Genomic DNA, 19,492 nt, shown 5'->3' on the forward strand with positions numbered 1-19,492 from the left:
TTAGTTGATGCTTAAATATTTCATAAACTTCACTGTGTGCGATTCTATTTTAAGTTGTCCAGAATTATTATCAATGGTGTATTGCCAAACCTGTCAGTGATGTAAACTCTCATGACACATGGCCCGCCTCCCTCGCAGTGATTGGTCCTCCTTTTTTGAAAGGGCGGGGCTCAAACCTGAATGACTGGAGACGCATCCAATGGAGATTTGGAAGCCAGAATCTCGTGCATCGATGGCCAATCAAATGTTCCCATGTTTGGGCATGGGCTTCTTATTCCTGCATTAATACCCCAACAGCCCTTTTCCATCGCCTAACGCCACGGGTAGGGCGTGTGCATAGGTGGTAATTTACGTACGCTTAAACTTTATTTTTGAAAGTTCATACTGGCGCTTTATACTTTCTTCAACCCCCTTTTCACTCGTTAACATCATACGTGTGGACGCTTTTTCCAAAACTGCATTTTTCACAACATTACAGCATACTTCAACCAGCCAAGGTGAGCGACCCTCCAACCCTTCTACGTTAACGTTTTGGTTTGCATTAAGTTACTTCTATCTGTAACGGTAAGTCCAAGCATGTTGTTTAGGTTGTAACCCTTTAGGCTACTAGCGTAAATATTTAGATAACCGTGGAACTGGAAATGGTCTTTATCACTATCGATTCGTCAGCGTTGTTTGTTACTCAGTTGGTCATTTTGCTAACCTCGCAGTTTCTTTCAGTGTCTAGTTAAAATAGCAGGCTAATACAGTAACGTTACCTACATTTTAAACTGCTGTAGAAATATAATTGGTGTTACTTTAGCTCCTTGTTGTCACTCGGCTCTAGCTAGTTTGTTAACCTAGTTCTCCAATGGCCTGTATGGCAGGGACATGTCCCGACATGACGCAGAGCCTGACGCAGCGCCATGCGCACCCCGCGCCACAACACAACACAACACACCGCACCGCAAAACCCAGTGAAAACCCACTATATGCTGGAGTTAAACAAACCTACACAGCGTTTTTTATTGTGACAAAATCCTACTGGAACCCTTTGAAATCAACATATTACTGTCTGGTTCAGACATGTTCAGACATGTCCTTGCTGCGTAACTTTACGCATATGGTTGACACCCACCCCTTTCCAGTCCAGTCCAGTGACAACTGGCGAGGGGGGCGGTCGCCCTGTTATGGGATAGCTTACAAATTGGTCACACTCCAAAGTCTCAGCTGACCTATATTCATTTAATGTTATACTATTGGCTTGCTATCGTTAATCTAATTAAAGTACACCTGTTTTATTTGAAGAATCTAAGTCCAAAATGAGAGTCACCATTTGGAAAATGTAACTGACAAAATGACTGCTGGCATTACAGTACTGCAAAGCTCTGGTGAAATTATTAAGCAACAGAATAATGGCAACATCTGAGAGAATCATCATCTGTGATCATTAAAATAGTTCATTGTACTTCTTCTGAATTAATTCCTAAAATGATCTTTTGATGTGTTCAGATGCTTGATACAGTGACGGGACCCGGGCCGTTGCCCTTTGCGGTTCAGGTGAAAGCCCTGATGGATCAGGAGGCTCGCTACCAGCCCAAACTGAGCGGCCTGCGGCTGCTGGACGTGGCCCACGACAACGGCCTCAGGATGACCACCAGGCTCAGGGAGTTCGAGGTGAAGGACCTGCTCTCTCTCACCAGGTTCTTCGGCTTCAGCTCCGACACGTTCTCCCTGGCTATCAGCCTGTTGGATCGCTTCCTCTCAGTAATGAAGGTTTGTTGATCCTCTGGTCTTCACACAGTGTTTATTTATACCGTGTTCAAGGGAACATCAGGGAAAGATCTAAAAAATGATTTCAATGGTTGTCGAGGTCGGAATTACAGGTTGGAATTTCAGAGCTCCGGTTTGTCCGAGTTGGTGTCATCATCATTTTTGTTGACCTAATTTGAGGTGTGATTATGCAATATGTGCAAATATTGTTTACATTTCGCTCTGATTATATCAATGGTTTTTTTTACCTCACTGAGAGCAATGCTCTCTTTTTCAGGAGCACCCTGTTCACATTCACTAGCACATTCTTATCTGATTCTGGAAGCTGACCAGTACAACCACAGTCTGAACTGCTGGCCACTGAGCAGCTCCACTGGAGCAGTTTGGGTTAAGGGCCTTGCTCAAGGGCACCTCAGTGGAGGTAATGAGGGAGGGGCAAGCGTTGCTTTTGCACTTTCCCACCCAGATTTATCCTGCCGGTCCCGGGGATTGAACCGACGGCATTCCGGTCACAAGCTTGCTCTGACGTTTAGGCCACCACTTCCCCATGTTGAATTCAACAGCTATTTTACCAATGAAATTAGCTAGCTGTGTATGTTATTTTTACTCCGTTTAAAAACAGCATGAACGCAACTATGTCAGAGTTGAAACTTCCGAGTTGTCTTGAACACAGCATTAATATCGTTTTCCTCCAAAAATGGTCATATAAGCTCATTCCCGTTTGCCTCCCTCTGCTCTACAGATCCAGCCGAAGCACCTGTCCTGCGTGGGCCTGTGCTGCTTCTACATCGCAGTGAAGTCGTCCGAAGAGGAGAAGAACGTGCCCCTGGCCAATGAGCTGATCCGCATCAGCCAGAACCGCTTCACCGTGTCGGACATGATGAGGATGGAGAAGATCATCATGGAGAAGCTCTACTGGAAGGTCAAGGCCCCCACGGCCCTCCGCTTCCTCCGCCTCTTTCACAGCCACGTCCAAGAAGGGCTCGACACCGAGAGGTGAGGACAGTCAGGCGCTCAGGGACCAATCATGAGTCAGCAGAGATCACATCAGGCTGCAGGGATCAATCATGCCTCAGCAGAGATCACATCAGGCTGCAGGGATCAATCATGACTCAGCAGAGATTAGATCTACCCTGCTAAAATGTGTCTTGTCATAATCTGCCTTTTAAAGAGAACGGCAGCCAAAAATCACGTTTTTGTCGGGCAACCGGGCAGAATATAGATATGTAGGGATGCACCGATATGAAAATTTTGGCCGATGCCGATAACCGATATTAACATTGCTGTTATGGCCGATAACCGATATTTACCGATGTCGATATGATCTGTATAAAACCACGTTTTTATGATCATCACATTTTGTACATACTGAAAAACACATGTTAACACTGAATTTGAAAAAGTTATGCATTTCTTTATTTGCAAAGCCTTTGGAAAAGCCCATAAATCATAGATGTACTGCATTATTTCATATCAATGTGAAGAATTTGGCTGATAATGATAACCGATATTAACATTGCAACATCTGACCGATACCGATATGACCGATATGTTAAAAAATTACTAACATCGGCCGATACCGATATGATTGCCGATATATCGTGCATCCCTATAGATATGAAAACCCACCGATTCAAAGGATTCCCTCGATTTCAATGTCATTAAAATGTACGCCTTAGGTATGACAAAAATCGAAAAACGCAGTTGCAGTAACACAAGTTAAGTCCCACATTCATCGCATACAATAAATGTTAGTCTTGAGAATTTTTTTTTTTTTTTTTCACAGCAAGAAGATACTGAGCCTTGAGAGACTGGAGGCTCAGCTTAAAGCTTGTCACTGCTCCTTTGTCTTCTCTAAAATTAAGGTAAGCACAACTGATGTGAAACTAATTATATCATATTTGCAAAAGAGTTCATAATTCAAACTGCCATCCATCAGTTTTCACCGTGCAGAGTGTTTGATGTGAAAACAGGCATGCTACATTGTAAGACATAATTTAACTTGGGTTGGGAGAGGGAACAAAACATCTACCAAAGTAGGTCAATCATTTTCATATTTTAGCATGTTTCCTCTTGCATGTTGTTTTGTAGGCAAGTGTGCTTGGGTAGAACTGGGTTGTCTGGTGCTGTTTACTGTATTGCCGGCGGTCCCAACGTTATCTGAAGCTCTTGAATAAGCGGCTAAAGTTTTCCGATCCTCTGCAGCCGTCTCTCCTTGCCCTGGCTCTGCTGTGCTTCGGGGCCCAGGAACAACATGAGCCCGAGCACGCCCACCAAATATCAGAGGTCCTGCACCGTCTGCAGCAGCACTTGAGTGTGAGTAGCAACATATCATTCCACTCCTGAACATGTGAGCCGTAAGGAGACACTGAACAACCCAGAAAATATGTTGACACACCGTCAGCTGCTGGGCGTAGCTTTGTTCTGCTGGAGCCCTGAAGCCATCATTATGTAACTGGTTACTTCATGTGAGGTTCATGGAAAATTTAGGTGAGTTAATCATTCATTAAGACAGAGGTTCTCAAATGTTTTTCAGCCAAGGAGTCAAGGACCCCTTATAAGATAGAAAATATACCGGGGGACCCCCTCATTCTGATTTATGATTTTGGCCTCAGCTTGTTTCCACGGTAACATGCTTGACATTTAAATTGATAGGTTTGTCAGATTAGAATGTAATCCATGAACCATTTTAGATTGAAAGCATAACATATTTTCGTTGAACTATGAAGCTTTTGCACACAAAACACCCCGATTTGAGAACCACTGCATTAAGATGTTGAATTGAATCTCTCGGGAGCATTCACAGGATTATGCTTTTGACGCACCAACATTTGACAATGTTTTTTTTTTTTTTTTAAATAGAAACTGTTGATGTGCTGCCAGAACCTGATACTAATTGTTTTTCCCTCACACCACCACCCCCCTTTCCCCCGCAGATCAAAGATGGGGACCTTGTTTGTGTGAGGGAGCTGGTTGGAAAATGCCTAGTCGAATACGCCACCACCAGGTGCTCGAAGCCCAGCCGCCAGAGACTTCGCTGGATCATTTCGGGGAGAACGGCACGTCAGCTGAAGCACAGCTACTACAAGATAGCTCATCTTCCCACCATACCCGAGTCAGCTTTCTAAAACACGCCGGTGCAGATGGGTGGCCTTGTGTGCACACAACGCAAGTAAAAGCTTTGAGGTCTGATTTGGCCCTAACTGTAACTTCAACCATCTTTAGATGACTTTACTTGTTATTACAGGGTCACCCACCTTCACCTCCAGTCATTTTCCTTACAGAGCTTCATCAGTGTGATGGAGTTATTTAAGGAAAAGCTAAAAATGTTGCTTCCCCCCCCCCACTTTTTGCTATCATACTTTGATAAGCATGCACTTGCATCTGCGACAGGGTGTAACGCCCAGTCCAATAGGTTTATCTGCTGCCATCTAGCGAAGTTTAATTTTCCTGGTTGAATTTGCTCGCACAAGTGTACAGTATGTTCTTGTTTAAAATCCGTACCAAAGTACTGAGGTATTCCCTGGATCGGGTTGCTGTTTTAAGCAAATAAGTATGGAACCACCTAGGTCCTCAGTCCACTATGTGGAAGAGGAGGGAGAAGGATTTTGTGAACAGCACAAATGGAACCAAGATATCGGGCCCAAAATCCTTAACTCCCACCCTAGGTCGCTAAACTGTCTTGAATGCACACTCCTACCCAAGGTGAAAAGAACTTTTTATTTTATTTTGAATGATACTGGTTTTGTCCAGTGAAGTGAAGCTAGTGATGATGCTCCTGGCATTTGTGGCTAGCTCATAGGATAGCCATGCTCTTTGAGCTGAATGTTAGTTTCTACAGTTACAGATGAGTTGTTTTCACTAACTTGTGGACACCAAGTGAAGAACCACCATAGACCACCAAGTGAAGAACCACCATGAATTATTCAGTTGGGAACTATTCAGAGAACACCAAAAACTCAAATTACTTTTTGCAATGGAATTCCAGTTTGGAATTTGCCAAATTCCTGTCCGTTGACATAATGCAACGTTTCTTCTGGTGATGGAAGTAAAATGTGTTCTCAAATTGAAAATGCCTAATTGAATACATCATCTGGTTAACCTATGTACTTGGACCTTTCAATAAAACTTTATTGAAAAGCTGCTGCCAGTGCACTGTCTGCTTTATTAAGTCACAACACATCTCAAAGGCTTATTATAAATGCATGGGACATTTCATATCCGCTGCTGTCGCACTTGTGTCATTAATGCAATCTGCCAAACAAACTTGTCAAAGATCAGTCCTCCACAACCGTTATAGAAATGTTAGATGAGACTGCAAGCCGTGAGGTCTGCTGAAAATGATGGCTTTCTTTCCGACAGCCTGTATTCCATTTTGGCAAAAGGCAAATCTTTCCCACTTGTCCTTAGAAGACCGAATCGGTCCGTGTTTCACCTGCGTGCCATGGATGTTCCTCAGTACTGTCCAAGTCAAGGCAGTCCGGGTAATATCTCCAGCATGTGACAGCTTTCTGACATCACTGCAACAGTCACTTTTGTAGGCTGGAAAAGTCCGGTCCACCACCAGCAAAGTTCCCCGAGATCTCTGCACCGCTGAAGTCAAAACCAGGATTCTGTCAAAGAGGAGTGGAATCAGTTCACAGTGTGTTTACATGGACAGCAACAATCCGACTATTAACCTTAAAGACACAATTCTGATTAAGCTGTTTCAATGGCTTGCTTATAGAACTATTCTATTCATATTCCCATTAACATGATGTTACCGACCAAAGTAGTTCAATTAATAGGAGAAAGGACAAGTCACAGACAGTTTAAGGCTTAAACTTGAAGGCGTAGCCTTTATTAAAGGTGCAAATAGACTAACATTTCAATGCCCACAGCATGGTGACAGTTTTGGTCAGTCATTGTTTCCCTCTGTAAACATTTTGCAGCGGTATGGGAGAGAGTGCATCAGAAAATTCTGTTTACGTGGCACTTTACTATTCAGATTATCGTTTCAATCAGGTTAATATTGGATTATTGCAGTCCATGCAAACAGTCCATATCAAAGCCTGGCGTCACCACACATTTTTGATTCAGAGTAGGAGATGGGAGTATGTGAGAACTACAAGGAAAATCTGGAATTGATGCGTTACTATACTCAAGACAACGGAGTATAACTAACCTCCCTCTGGAACCTCTCCAGTGTCAGCTTCCTCTGCATCTGGTCCTGGACCCAGGCATCCGCACAGTACTCCCCCTCCAGCAGGGACAGCCAGCAGTTCCCCGCCTCTCTGTTGGTCTTCATCAGGACGATGCGGATCAAGCTCTTATCCTCTGAGGGGACAAACAGGCCAACAGGAGCAAAGGAGTGAGGGCGGGATCCTTACAACTATGTCAGAGTGAAGTCTGCTGAGTTAGTATTTTGATTTTAGGGATGCGATCGACCTACCCAATGTCCACATCCCCTCATCAGAAACGGTCGTGCCAAATAACTTCCCCTGAGAGTACATAGAGAGAAAAGATAGTGAATATGGTTATTTGCTCACACAGCGGAGACAATATCCAAGAGTTAGTGAGTTCAGTGCAGATACGAAAATAAGAGCCCCTTATGAGATGGGCTGAATCCTATTACCATCCAGCACATTGTTTTCACTTTAATGACTCTGGTGATTTTCTAAAAAAGGCAACGATTGGAGTCTTTCTGTCATCCTGTTCCAGAGGAAATGAGGCATTTTGACTCTTCTGCTTTTGAAATTGAGCAGAGTAAGGAGGATGGAGAGGAGACCATAGACTAGACTACTCTATAGAGGCATGTATACCCCATAGTATACCACAAACCAAGAGTGAAAAAAACACACACACGTACCTACCTAGTATGTAATATTTACAATCTTAAATCTGCACCTGCTCCTCACAATATACACGATTTACTTTCTTTATGTTATGAACGTTTACCATTGAAAGAGACAGTTACCTTGAATATTTCCTTTCCTTTCACGTGCAGCTCGATCTGTTTGGAGGCCAAATTGCATTTCACTTCTTTGCCCGATGTCCCACGGGGCACATTGACTTCAATGAACACCTCCTCCATGGTCTGGTACCAGGACCCCCAGGGTGTCTGGCAGGGGACGACCCCACTCCGCTCCTCGAAGTGCACTGACATGCTGCCTGACTCTGCTATCTGACTGACAGCACCAAAGTTTAGCTACATACGCTAGCTAGCTGGCGTTAGCTAGCAGAGTAACAAGGCTAATAGTTTTCGAAGCTAAGATGTACCGCTGCATATATCTTCTCGACTGCTTTACAATAGTGCTATAAAGTATATGTCGACTTAAAACTGTTACAACAATGTATGACTATCATCTTTTGCTGTTGTTGCTTGCAGTTGCAAGCCTCCTCCTCCTCGTCCTCATTGGAAAGTCTTCTTCTCTGTTTCTCTCTTTTCCTGGTTGTGACCAAGGAGGAGGTTGCCTTTAGCGCCATCTGCTGTGTGGAGAAATGAACTACCACCAAGGGTCAAAACTTGACGGTAGGCTAACTGTTTCGATCAGATCTTTGATGACACGCTTTTAGTCATCATCATTGATCACCGTAGGTGAACGTGTTGCTTAGTGTTTCTGTTGTTTCAGTTTGGCTACGACAGAAACCAGCAGAGCTTTTCTGCTGTTTGTCTAAAATTGGAGTAGATTTAATCCTTTAATTAGATTACTTCCTGCAACTTCTGTCCCCGTCCACAAACGCCTTCCGACGCCAATAAGGCGCTTGCTCTTTTGCTTTGACATTGTTTTGATGAAGTATGAGTTGCTCAGAGAGTTGAATGGAGAGTTGGTGCTACTTGCTGCCAAGAATGGCCGTCTTGGCACAAGTTTTGGTCACTTTTATCTGCTGGGTAAAGTAAGTCATCACGTTTTTGTTTCCTTGTTAATGTGTTGAATTGCAATTCGTTGACTGAGTGACGTTATATATGTGTTGTGTTTCCATAGCCTAGGTAACGTGTCTGGAAATGAGAGGGTTTACTCAGACAACATCACTCGTATTTTGGACAGCCTCCTGGACCATTATGACAACAGACTGCGGCCTGGATCTGGCGGTAAGTTGGTTAGATAAAGAGAAAAAACACATTCATTGTAGGCCTATTACTAGATTTATTATTATTTTTCTTTTTTTATTGGCATTGAATCAAATCAGCATGGTGTCTGATTATGTTTTTGTATCTTGTCCTGCTGTATATATGTGTGTACAGCATTGAATTGTTGCATTTCCTTCTCAGGAGGTATTACAGAGGTCAAGACCGACATCTTTGTCACCAGCTTTGGGCCTGTTTCAGATGTTGAAATGGTAAAATATGTCTCTCAGTTGTGTTCACACACACAGTGTGCAGCCAGAAACATGTGTCTACATATTGACTGAGAAATGACTGAGCTTCAGTGCCCACTGAGTGCCTGCCTGCCTTATGGGCAATCTGCCATCAGAGCATCTAATGAGCTTTAATCTGTTTGACCAGCTCTATAACTCCATTATTGTTGCCCTCTAATCAATAAGACAACATGTCAGACGCAGGGAATGGCTGAATGGATTGATTAATGATTATCTGGGATGAGTGGCGTCCATCATCAGCTTCATCATCTTTCATCAGTCCTCCTCGCCATTCATCGCAGTGGATTTTGCTGTGGGAATTTTTCGCTGTAATCTGCATGTTGAGGAATGAAAATGACCAGGGATTTAGAATGGCAAAGATGGAGATGTAAATTGATGATGATAATTTAGAGTTTGTAGATTAATCTAGGGTTCGCTAACTCTCCAGCATTATGTCCCACATGTCAGGAATACACCATGGACATGTTCTTCCGTCAGACGTGGCTGGACGAGCGGCTGAAATTCGAAGGCCCCATCGAGATCCTCCGCCTCAACAACCGCATGGTGGAGAGGATCTGGACGCCCGACACTTTCTTCCGAAACTCCAAGAGATCCCTTTCCCATAACATGACCACCCCCAACAAGCTGTTCCGCATCATGCAGAACGGGACTGTGCTGTACACCATGAGGTACACCTGGAGAGCGTTACGCTTCATATGGGCCCAGCTGTTTTGTTGACGAGGCATTTCAGTGCCACAGGTACACATATTTAGGCCTGTCACCATAACGACTGTTTGTTGGTCGATATATTGTCCCAGATATAATTGTGATAAATTATATTATGTGTGTATTATTATGTGGGTGTGTGGGTGGGTGTGACCCCAATGGGTGTGACCAGATGAGAGGACAGAAGCGGCGTGACCAGAAATGACAGCAAAATATGTCTCTGTATAGTTTTTTCTTATGCCAAGGTCGTGTTGATATATCACGATAAGTCGATGAATTGATTATTGTGACAGGCCTAGTTACAGTACACATATCTCATATTATGTTAAATGTATGACCTTGAGACTGATATCTGTGTCTTAGACTGACCATCAGTGCCGAGTGTCCAATGAAGCTAATGGACTTCCCCATGGACGGCCATTCCTGTCCACTCAGGTTTGGAAGCTGTGAGTATGGCAGATCTTACCTTTCTCTGTAGCGCCTAATGTCGATGAACTGAAAGAAAGATGTGCACTCAAACGGTCCAGATGAATATGTCTGTGAACTGAAGTCTTGAGTGGATTGACAAAGCAGATTCATAAATGCAATGCTATGCTTGCGATTTCAGATGCCTACACCAACACTGAAATTGTGTTCACCTGGAAGAAGGGACTAGTAGCATCTGTCGACTGTCCCCAGGAGTCCATAAGCCTGCTGCAGTATGACCTGGTGGGACAGTCTTTGTCCAGTGAGGTTTTCAAATCGAACACAGGTAAAGCTCGCTGTCAGTCATCCCATTCAACACAAACACTCTTAGAAATGCATTGCTACAATCATATCTGTAGTTGTATAATTGACACAAGACATTCCTAAAACGTGCATTCTTTCACTGAAAACCATTTAAAATCCTCTCACGATGAATCTGAGAGTACAGTTAGGTAGCAGTCAAATAAGCCCATCCGAACTCTGTACCGGTGTCCATTACTCCCCCGCAGCCGGCCCATCCAGCCGCTCTGTAAGAGCACAGATTTCCTGTAAGATGCTTAAGTGGTCAGGCCTAATGCGTGCCGTCTGCCTTCAAAGGGAACTATAGGGTTTAAAGCCGGTGAAGCACTGACAGAGAGATACGCTACTTTTCCCTGTTTCTACTACCTTGTACAATGTGCTTTGGCAATACTTCAATTTGCTCGTGCCAACAAAGCCTCTTTGAATTTAATTGAATTGAATGGAGAGAAGGGACTCAGTATGAGAGACAGAGAGAGATTGTGTTTTCTTTTTCGCCAGCTCAAAGAGTAGTGCTGTGGACCCAGCAGCTCAAAGAGGAGTGCTGTGAACCCAGCAGCTCAAAGAGGAGTGCTGTGAACCCAGCAGCTCAAAGAGTAGTGCTGTGGACCCAGCAGCTCAAAGAGTAGTGCTGTGAACCCAGCAGCTCAAAGAGGAGTGCTGTGAATCCAGCAGCTCAAAGAGTAGTGCTGTGAACCCAGCAGCTCAAAGAGTAGTGCTGTGGACCCAGCAGCTCAAAGAGTAGTGCTGTGAACCCAACAGCTCAAAGAGTAGTGCTGTGAACCCAGCAGCTCAAAGAGTAGTGCTGTGAACCCAGCAGCTCAAAGAGGAGTGCTGTGAACCCAGCAGCTCAAAGAGTAGTGCTGTGAACCCAACAGCTCAAAGAGTAGTGCTGTGGACCCAGCAGCTCAAAGAGGAGTGCTGCGAACCCAGCAGCTCAAAGAGGAGTGCTGTGAACCCAACAGCTCAAAGAGGAGTGCTGTGGACCCAGCAGCTCAAAGAGGAGTGCTGCGAACCCAGCAGCTCAAAGAGTAGTGCTGTGAACCCAACAGCTCAAAGAGGAGTGCTGTGGACCCAGCAGCTCAAAGAGGAGTGCTGCGAACCCAGCAGCTCAAAGAGGAGTGCTGCGAACCCAGCAGCTCAAAGAGTAGTGCTGTGGACCCAACAGCTCAAAGAGTAGTGCTGTGGACCCAACAGCTCAAAGAGTAGTGCTGTGGACCCAGCAGCCCAAAGAGTAGTGCTGTGAACCCTGCAGCTCAAAGAGTAGTGCTGTGGACCCAACAGCTCAAAGAGTAGTGCTGTGGACCCAGCAGCCCAAAGAGTAGTGCTGTGGACCCAACAGCTCAAAGAGTAGTGCTGTGAACCCAGCAGATTCACGGAACAGGCGGAGAAAGGATGAGGCTGGTTCCAAACCATTGAGATGTTACCCATTTAGCAAAGCAGAGAGAGAGAGAGCAAGAGAGAGAGAGTGTGTGTGTGTGTGTGTGTGTGTGTGTGTGTGTGTGTGTGTGTGTGTGTGCGCGCGCGCACGCGAGCGTGCGTGCGCGCATGGAAGCATTTGTTTGTGTGTGTGAATGTCTGCACGCGTGTGTTTTATACAGAGCAGGGCACTGTTACACATAGTGACACTGCATGCACCCCCTCCCCTCCCCTCCCCCATCTCTCTCCCTCTCTTCCTCATCCCGTCTTTCTCCCTCCCCCCTGCTGTCTCACGGGCAGTGGGCTCTCCCCCTCCTCAATGGTGCTGATGTGACTATAGATTTCTCAACCGCTATTTCATTCCAAGGGCAGGCAAGGGCGTCCATTCTGTACCCTACCACAGCCACCCTGCTCCATCTCTCAGGGCTGCTCTCTCTCTCTCTCTCTCTCTCTGTCTCTGTCTCTCTCTCTCTCTCTCTCTCTCTCTCTCTCTGTCTCTCTCTCTCTCTCTCTCTCTCTCTCTCTCTCTCTGTCTCTCTCTCTCCCCTCATGGTGTTTATCTTGCAGGTCACTACTCTGTGCAGGTGGTCCATTTCCACCTACAGAGGAAACTGGGCTACTACCTCATCCAGACCTACATCCCACTTATCATGGTGGTGGTGCTGTCACAGGTCTCCTTCTGGATCAACAAGGAGTCAGTCCCTGCACGCACAGTTGCTGGTATGCTGCCCCCCCCCTCTCTCTCTCTCTCTCTCTCTCTCTCTCCCTCCCTGTCTCTCTCTCTCTCTCTCTCTCTCCCTCCCTCCCTGTCTCTCTCTCTCTCTCTCTCTCTCTCTCTCCCTCCCTGTCTCTCTCTCTCTCTCTCTCTCTCCCTCCCTCCCTGTCTCTCTCTCTCTCCCTCCCTCCCTGTCTCTCTCTCTCTCTCTCTCTCTCCCTCCCTCCCTGTCTCTCTCTCTCTCTCTCTCCCTCCCTGTCTCTCTCTCTCTCTCTCTCTCTCTCTCCCTCTCTCTCTCTCTCTCTCTCTCCCTCCCTTTCTCTCTCTCTCTCTCCCTCCCTCCCTCCCTCCCTGTCTCTCTCTCTCTCTCTCTCTCTCTCCCTCCCTGTCTCTCTCTCTCTCTCTCTCTCTCTCTCCCTCTCTCTCTCTCTCTCTCTCTCTCTCTCCCTCCCTGTCTCTCTCTCTCTCTCCCTCCCTCCCTGTCTCTCTCTCTCTCTCTCTCTCTCTCTCTCCCTCCCTGTCTCTCTCTCTCTCTCTCTCTCTCTCTCTCTCCCTCCCTGTCTCTCTCTCTCTCTCTGTCTCTCTCTCTCTCTCTCCCTCCCTGTCTCTCTCTCTCTCTCTCTCTCTCTCTCTCCCTCCCTCCCTGTCTCTCTCTCTCTCTCTCTCTCTCTCTCTCTCTCTCCCTCCCTGTCTCTCTCTCTCTCTCTCTCTCTCTCTCTCTCCCTCCCTGTCTCTCTCTCTCTCTCTCTCTCTCTCTCCCTGTCTCTCTCTCTCTCTCTCTCTCTCTCCCTCCCTCCCTCCACCTTGTAGCTCTCTGGATTCCCTGATGTTGGGAGCACCGTTACAAGGCATCTTTTGCAGTCAGCGAGCACAATATGTGCTAATCATGCTCCTTATTTACATAATAATAATAATATAATATAATATAATAATAATAATAATAATAATAGCTACATAAAGAAACAAACGTCTTTCACCAACAAATATGCAGTCCAAAATAGTAATATTTCATGACAAATGTGTTTTCAAAAGCACCATGCACTGTTTTTATTTTAAAGTCCCTGGAAACCAAAATCCACAAAAACCTTCTAACTATTAAATTTAGGGTCTTATGTGAGTAATTGTGTGCCTCAGAAAGTAGGAGACATTACTTTCAACCCAAACCCCCAAAATCGCCACTTTTCTACAAGGTCTGGATTTCCACTTCCTCATTGAAGAGAGCGGTGCGCGCGGTGCTAAAATGAATGATCTTATCACGTCATAAGATTTAATCGAATCGCACGCACGCACGCACACACACACACACACACACACACACACACACACACACACACACACACACACACACACACACACACACACACACACACACACACACACAGTAGCGCTGTGCACTCGCAGCGGCAGAGTCTCTCTTCCTCTCTGTCAGTATGTGCCGAGCAACGAGCGAACACACACACACACACACACACACACACACACACACACATGTCATACACACACACACTCCATTTCTCTTTCCTTCTCTCTCTCTCTCTCTCTCCTCTCTCTCTCTCCGTTTCCCTCCCTCTCTCGCTCTCTCTCTCGGAGGAGACTTGCAGTCCTGCACGCACACACGGGACACGCCCACACAGTCCGCGGGAGAAAAGACAGTCTAAAATCTAATTGATTCTCATGACTTTTGTCATGACTGTCGAACCTAAATTGATATACTTTGCGACGTTCATCATCGTTCAAATTTGGCTGGTGGCTTATTAACATAGGTTCCTGTGATGTGATGAACTCAAAATGCTAAATAATAAAAACTTATTTCTGGTTTCCAGGGACTTTAAATCTTGATTGGAGAATGTACCTTTGTGTAGGCCTACTCGCTTGACGTACTTGATACTTGGATAACTGTCATGATGATACGTCCCTTCCCACCAGGCATCACCACAGTGCTGACCATGACCACCTTGAGCATCAGCGCCCGGCAGTCCTTGCCCAAGTTGGCCTACCCCACCGCCATGGATTGGTTCATCGCCGTGTGTTTCGCCTTCGTGGCCTCGGCGCTCGTGGAGTTTGCGGCGGTGAACTTCCTCGCCACCCGCGAGGCCAACCGTCTGCTGGAGAAGAAGGCCAAACAACGCAGGCTGGAGGTGCTGGGTGCCGGCAGCGATGACGAGGAAGACGCCGTGTCGGTGAGCAACAAAACCTCACGTAGATCATCGCCGTAAATTCAATCTGAAATGGACTGCATCCATTTTGTCACGGCCACTTTGCATCCCTCCTTAACCCATTGATACCTGATGCAGCGTTTGCGTGTATATCCCTCATTTGTGTGTATCCCTTTAAGACCGCGAACCGCGGTTCGCGGTCTTAAAGGGATACACACACAAATGCGGCATCAGGTATCAATGGGTTAAAGAATCAATCAGAGTTATTTTTATCGGCGATATGAGGAATTTGACTTGGTGGGGGTTACTCCTGTAGGTCACAAAGGATAATTCCACTTATTCATATTCATATTCAAACTTTATTTCAGGACACAGCTCAGGGGGGTCCGTAGCACAACAGAAATACACAGAGATATAAAAAGAAGACATACAGATTATAAACAGAGACAATACAAGACATTCCACATCAATGATCATTTTACATATAGGCTAAAACGCCAGTGGTTCCACAGTCTGGATGAAAACCTGACGCAGCTCAAAACAGGGTAAAATAATACCGTTTGCAGAGTCTGATAACCTGCACAATGCATCTGTATATAAGATTACGGTAGTATATAAGTTAGTTTCAACGTGGGCCTTATTTTCTTACTTTTTGCCATCATGACAATCGATTGTGTTCAAAACTTCTCACTTACAATTGAACAATTATTACAACATTTCAGTCACGAAGTCATTTTGATAGGTAATATAGAAAGTTCTATATGAAAAAGTTTATATTAGAAAAGGGGTTAGGGTTATTAGAAATGTATGACTCTTATCTACACAGTATGCATATATGCTTCTCTGTTGGAAGCTGACCGTTTGCACTGATGGGAAGCCAGCGTTATAAATAGGTCTAAATAGATAACTATGCAGCCAGAAGGATTTGCTATAAGGACATACTGACATAGTGGTTGCAGGTGCAGTTCGTAAAAGCGCTCCAAGTTAATTTACTTGGGGATGCAAAATAGTGCGAAAGCCACTGATTCAATAAGGACAGCTTTTTCCATTCTGCAGCATGTATCAGATGGCACGTGGAATGCATTTAGCTGAAGGTAACGGTGTAATGGAGAAATATCCTATCTCTTCCCCCCCGTAGGAGAGAGTCTGATGCAGCGATATTGACTACTGATGACAAAAATGAAACCATATTCATGCCACGGATAGAGGGAGGCCCTTTTTTTTCCATGCATTTCCAAGTAGTCATCCTGCCTTTACCCCTTCCCATTCAAGCTCCCCACACATTAAATAGTAATGCGTACAGTTGACGTGCCCTCATCTCTTTGTGGAGGTAGCTATATGCGTTATGCTAATACGGTAAGCCACCACAGCGTCCCTGTGGGAGCTGTCTCACGTGTAGGGCTCATGGCTAGATGCTTTAAAAATAGCCTCAGTGTTGAGAGAGCAGAGCACCACCAGTGCAGAACTTCTCACTGATGCATCATCTCAACCTCCTACTACCACCCTGCTGCCTTCTATAAGGGCACAGCATTGGAGAGAGCACCCCCATGGGAACAGACATCACCTGCAGCCTTGTATACATGTATATCTCACCCATGTGCACCAGCACTATCAGGTACACGATGCGTAGAGAGGCAGGGAGGACCTACTGGCTGCGTTGGTTATAGTACGGAAGCCCATTGAGGACATATATTATTCATACATTTTATTTATGCCATTTTCACATGATTTAACGAGTTAACGAGATAACACGTTCCCCCCCCCTGAGATAATAACGTCATTTTCTCATGATCTCAAGATAATAATGGATAAGTAAATGGGCATAGATTAATTATCTCATCGCGAGAGAAAACAAAAATGAGTTATATAAATATAAATTATATATATATAAATAGTCATATATATATATATAAAAGTTATATGTCCTGTTGCTCGAGATTTCCAACTCCAGTGCATCACACTTGACTGATGACATGCTGACCGAAGATGCCGAGAAACATGGTTGAACGTGAGCCTCGGGACGGGACGCTGGACGCGGCAGATAGACATACATATTCGAACGTCAGCTTGACCGGGGGTTCCCAGGGCAGTTCCAAGCTCAAAATTATCTCATTATCTTCAGATTTTTTTATCCCGGGAAAAGAAAAGGTGTTATCTCGAGACAATGACGTCCTAAATAACTCAATATCTCATGAAAACAAAGAAATTATGACTCGACAAAGGCCATAACGAAACATTGCCTTTTTATTAAATCTTTTCATCTGAGCCAGAGTGAGCGGTTTCCTCTTTTTCATTGGATTTTTACCCGGCCGTCACCAGCGCCTCACTGAGACTTCACGTTGTGCGTTCTCTTCACTTTGATAAGTCCACTGGTTTTAACATTTTATAGGATGTTTAACCATTTATCCCACCACAATGTCCCATCTTAACCCCATCCGAGTGATCCAACCTCTTTCTGCTTTCCCGTCTAAACCATGATGCACTCTTCTCCCCGCAGATGGACAGCACCGCCCGGAGCGGCCTGAAGAGGAGAAACCACTCCATGTGCCGCAGCGAGATGTCGGAGGGCCCGCCGGTACCCATCTTCCTGCAGCAGGGCTCGGCTGTTCCCCAGAACCCCGAGCTGGCCGGCACCAGCCCCATCGACAAGTACTCCCGCATCCTCTTCCCCCTGGCCTTCGCCCTGTTCAACCTCGTCTACTGGTACAACTACCTGGCCAAGTTCACCATGGAGCAGGCCAGGTACGCTCGTCCCATTCAAATGGCTGCATATTTGAATTTTTGAATAGATAAAGGAACTGTAGATAAGCCCAAAAACTGAATCGTTCTTCCAGGACAGGCTAAGTACCAGTAGAGAGAACATCAACGTATATAGCATCAGTGTTCTTTGTCTTACGAGCATCTTTCCTACTTGGAGTTTAGCCTGTAACCTCTTCCGTTCATGTCTGGCAACGTAGCAAAAGTCTTTCATGCAAAGCTTACAGTATTTTGGATGCCAGGTAGAAACATGCTTGAATCCGCATAATTCTTGTACAAATCAAATGTAAAAAAGAAAAAGGAAGAAAAAAAAAAAGCGTTTTTGATGATGGACGAAAGACGCTTTTGCGTTCTTTGGCTCTCAGAAAGAGGCACCGTTCTGATAATGACAGCTTCAGTGGAAGAATAACTACCCGCAGTTTTTTTGCCTCTGACTTTTATCTCGGCAGTAAAGAGTAAGACATGAATAATTTCTGACGCTGAAACAGCCCCGGGAGTTTGTAGACAAAAAGAGCGAAACAGTGTTGCTGCATCCCAGCTAGCAACACTGTGGCTTTTATCATCATAGATGTACACCACAGAGGGGAGGGGCGCTCAATTAACGTGCTCAAGCTCCCTCCTTTTATATAAGGTTTACCTGGGGGGGGGGCAAAATATTGCAGCCATTTTAATGATAACACTGTTTCCTCCGAGTGGGAGTGGATTTCACAGCGAAAGGAAACCACCGGCTACTTTGCACATTTGAACCACATGAAAAGCAACTGTTCACTTTCCCACCGCTTCTAACTGAGCCGAGCACAAAGCTGTGCGTCTGAGAGAGAGAGAGAGAGCGGGGTGGATCTGTTACGTAACACTAGGGGAGTGCAAATCTGCTCCTCATGCTTCTCATGTTCCTGTCAGGGAATTTCCTTTACAGTTGTTTTTATTTATAACGTTGGGGCAGAATAATAAGAGACATCATGAGGCGTTCTGGGGTAGTGTCGAGGTAAAAGCACCTGGGTTCAGTTCCCGGTAGCGGCACTTCCAGCTTTGGGTCAGACATGTTCCTAAAGACACAATTGGCCGTGTCTGCGGGTGGGAAGCCGGTGGGTTATGTGTCCTGGTGGTCGCTGCACTGGCGCCCTCCTCTGGTCGGGGCGGGCGGAGGGAGATCTGGGGGGGGAATAGTGTGATCCTCCCACGTGAAACTCCTCGCTTGTCAGGTGAAAAGAAGCGACTGGCGACTGCACATGTATCTGAGGAAGCATGTGCTAGTCTACGACTCTCCCCAGATCTACAGAGGAGGTGGTGGAGCCACGACCGTGACAGCGGGGGGAACTCGCCAAGTACAATTAGGGAGAAAATGTGAGAAAATCTGGGGGGGGGGGGGGGGGTAAAAAATAGATAATCTATTCATTATACATATTTGCGCCAGGTATCTGACTTAGTACTTTAGAAGAACGCACAGGGATCGCAGTAATAATAATAATAATAATACTACTACATATGACTTAACAGTTTTGGCTGTATAGCGCTGTGGGTAGAATGTCTCAGGATGGGAGAAAGGAGAGGTTTCCCCGTCTCCCCCCTCGTCTCCCCCCTCGTCTCCCCCCTCTCACATTGCTGTATTCTGTTCTTGCAGAAACTGAGAGCCGACCTCTTAAAAAGCAAGCGGACCTCAGCTGGCCATGTGCTGCTGGAGAGAGAGAGAGAGAGAGAGAGAGAGGGAGAGAGAGAGAGACCTTCAGCATCCATCGAGCCTCGCCCCTCGCTCTGTGCACATGCACTCAGCGTTCGTCCTGCTTTCATCTGACAGAGGAAATGAATCGTAAAGTAATTTATTCTCCCGTCGCCTATCTCTTCATTTCACAGGCTGTGACCACGGCCC

General features: G+C 45.6%; 3 protein-coding genes across 3 annotated transcripts; 2 read left to right on the top strand and 1 right to left on the bottom strand.

Moving 5' to 3' along the window:
- The first annotated feature begins 312 nt into the window (after positions 1-312).
- Positions 313-5,895, top strand: ccng1 (cyclin G1). Its single transcript, XM_083652034.1, has 6 exons — positions 313-497; positions 1,492-1,755; positions 2,495-2,748; positions 3,539-3,617; positions 3,958-4,068; positions 4,689-5,895. The coding sequence occupies exons 2-6, from the start codon at positions 1,492-1,494 to the stop codon at positions 4,878-4,880; spliced, it is 900 nt and encodes a 299-aa protein (XP_083508160.1). The 5' UTR covers positions 313-497; the 3' UTR covers positions 4,881-5,895.
- A 17-nt stretch (positions 5,896-5,912) lies between these two features.
- Positions 5,913-8,136, bottom strand: nudcd2 (NudC domain containing 2). The gene is made up of 4 exons (XM_083652035.1): positions 7,709-8,136; positions 7,184-7,232; positions 6,917-7,068; positions 5,913-6,365 (listed from the first exon to the last, which is right to left on the bottom strand). Exons 1-4 carry the CDS (start codon positions 7,895-7,897, stop codon positions 6,282-6,284), a joined length of 474 nt encoding a protein of 157 aa, XP_083508161.1. The 5' UTR covers positions 7,898-8,136; the 3' UTR covers positions 5,913-6,281.
- A 445-nt stretch (positions 8,137-8,581) lies between these two features.
- Positions 8,582-19,253, top strand: gabra6a (gamma-aminobutyric acid type A receptor subunit alpha6a; the record flags this gene model as incomplete). The annotated part of the gene is made up of 10 exons (XM_083652546.1): positions 8,582-8,628; positions 8,718-8,824; positions 9,005-9,072; positions 9,559-9,779; positions 10,180-10,262; positions 10,424-10,567; positions 12,565-12,717; positions 14,639-14,886; positions 17,366-17,610; positions 19,247-19,253. The coding sequence occupies 10 exons, from the start codon at positions 8,582-8,584 to the stop codon at positions 19,251-19,253; spliced, it is 1,323 nt and encodes a 440-aa protein (XP_083508672.1).
- Positions 19,254-19,492: the final 239 nt, after the last annotated feature.

The sequence above is a fragment of the Poromitra crassiceps genome (genome assembly GCF_964638095.1).
Source record: "Poromitra crassiceps genome assembly, chromosome: 15".
NCBI lineage: Eukaryota > Metazoa > Chordata > Actinopteri > Beryciformes > Melamphaidae > Poromitra > Poromitra crassiceps.

What these genes read in the sequence shown, in the direction of transcription:
- nudcd2 (XM_083652035.1), bottom strand. Translation starts at nt 7,897, where the DNA reads ATGTCAGTGCACTTCGAGGAGCGGAGTGGGGTCGTCCCCTGCCAGACA. An exon ending in AAGGAAAGGAAATATTCAAG is followed by an intron (nt 7,233 to 7,708) that starts GTAACTGTCTCT and finishes ATGTACTCTCAG; the next exon opens with GGGAAGTTATTTGGCACGAC. An exon ending in TGAGGGGATGTGGACATTGG is followed by an intron (nt 7,069 to 7,183) that starts GTAGGTCGATCG and finishes TTGTCCCCTCAG; the next exon opens with AGGATAAGAGCTTGATCCGC.
- ccng1 (XM_083652034.1), top strand. Translation starts at nt 1,492, where the DNA reads ATGCTTGATACAGTGACGGGACCCGGGCCGTTGCCCTTTGCGGTTCAG. An exon ending in GCTTCCTCTCAGTAATGAAG is followed by an intron (nt 1,756 to 2,494) that starts GTTTGTTGATCC and finishes TCTGCTCTACAG; the next exon opens with ATCCAGCCGAAGCACCTGTC. An exon ending in GTCTGCAGCAGCACTTGAGT is followed by an intron (nt 4,069 to 4,688) that starts GTGAGTAGCAAC and finishes TTTCCCCCGCAG; the next exon opens with ATCAAAGATGGGGACCTTGT.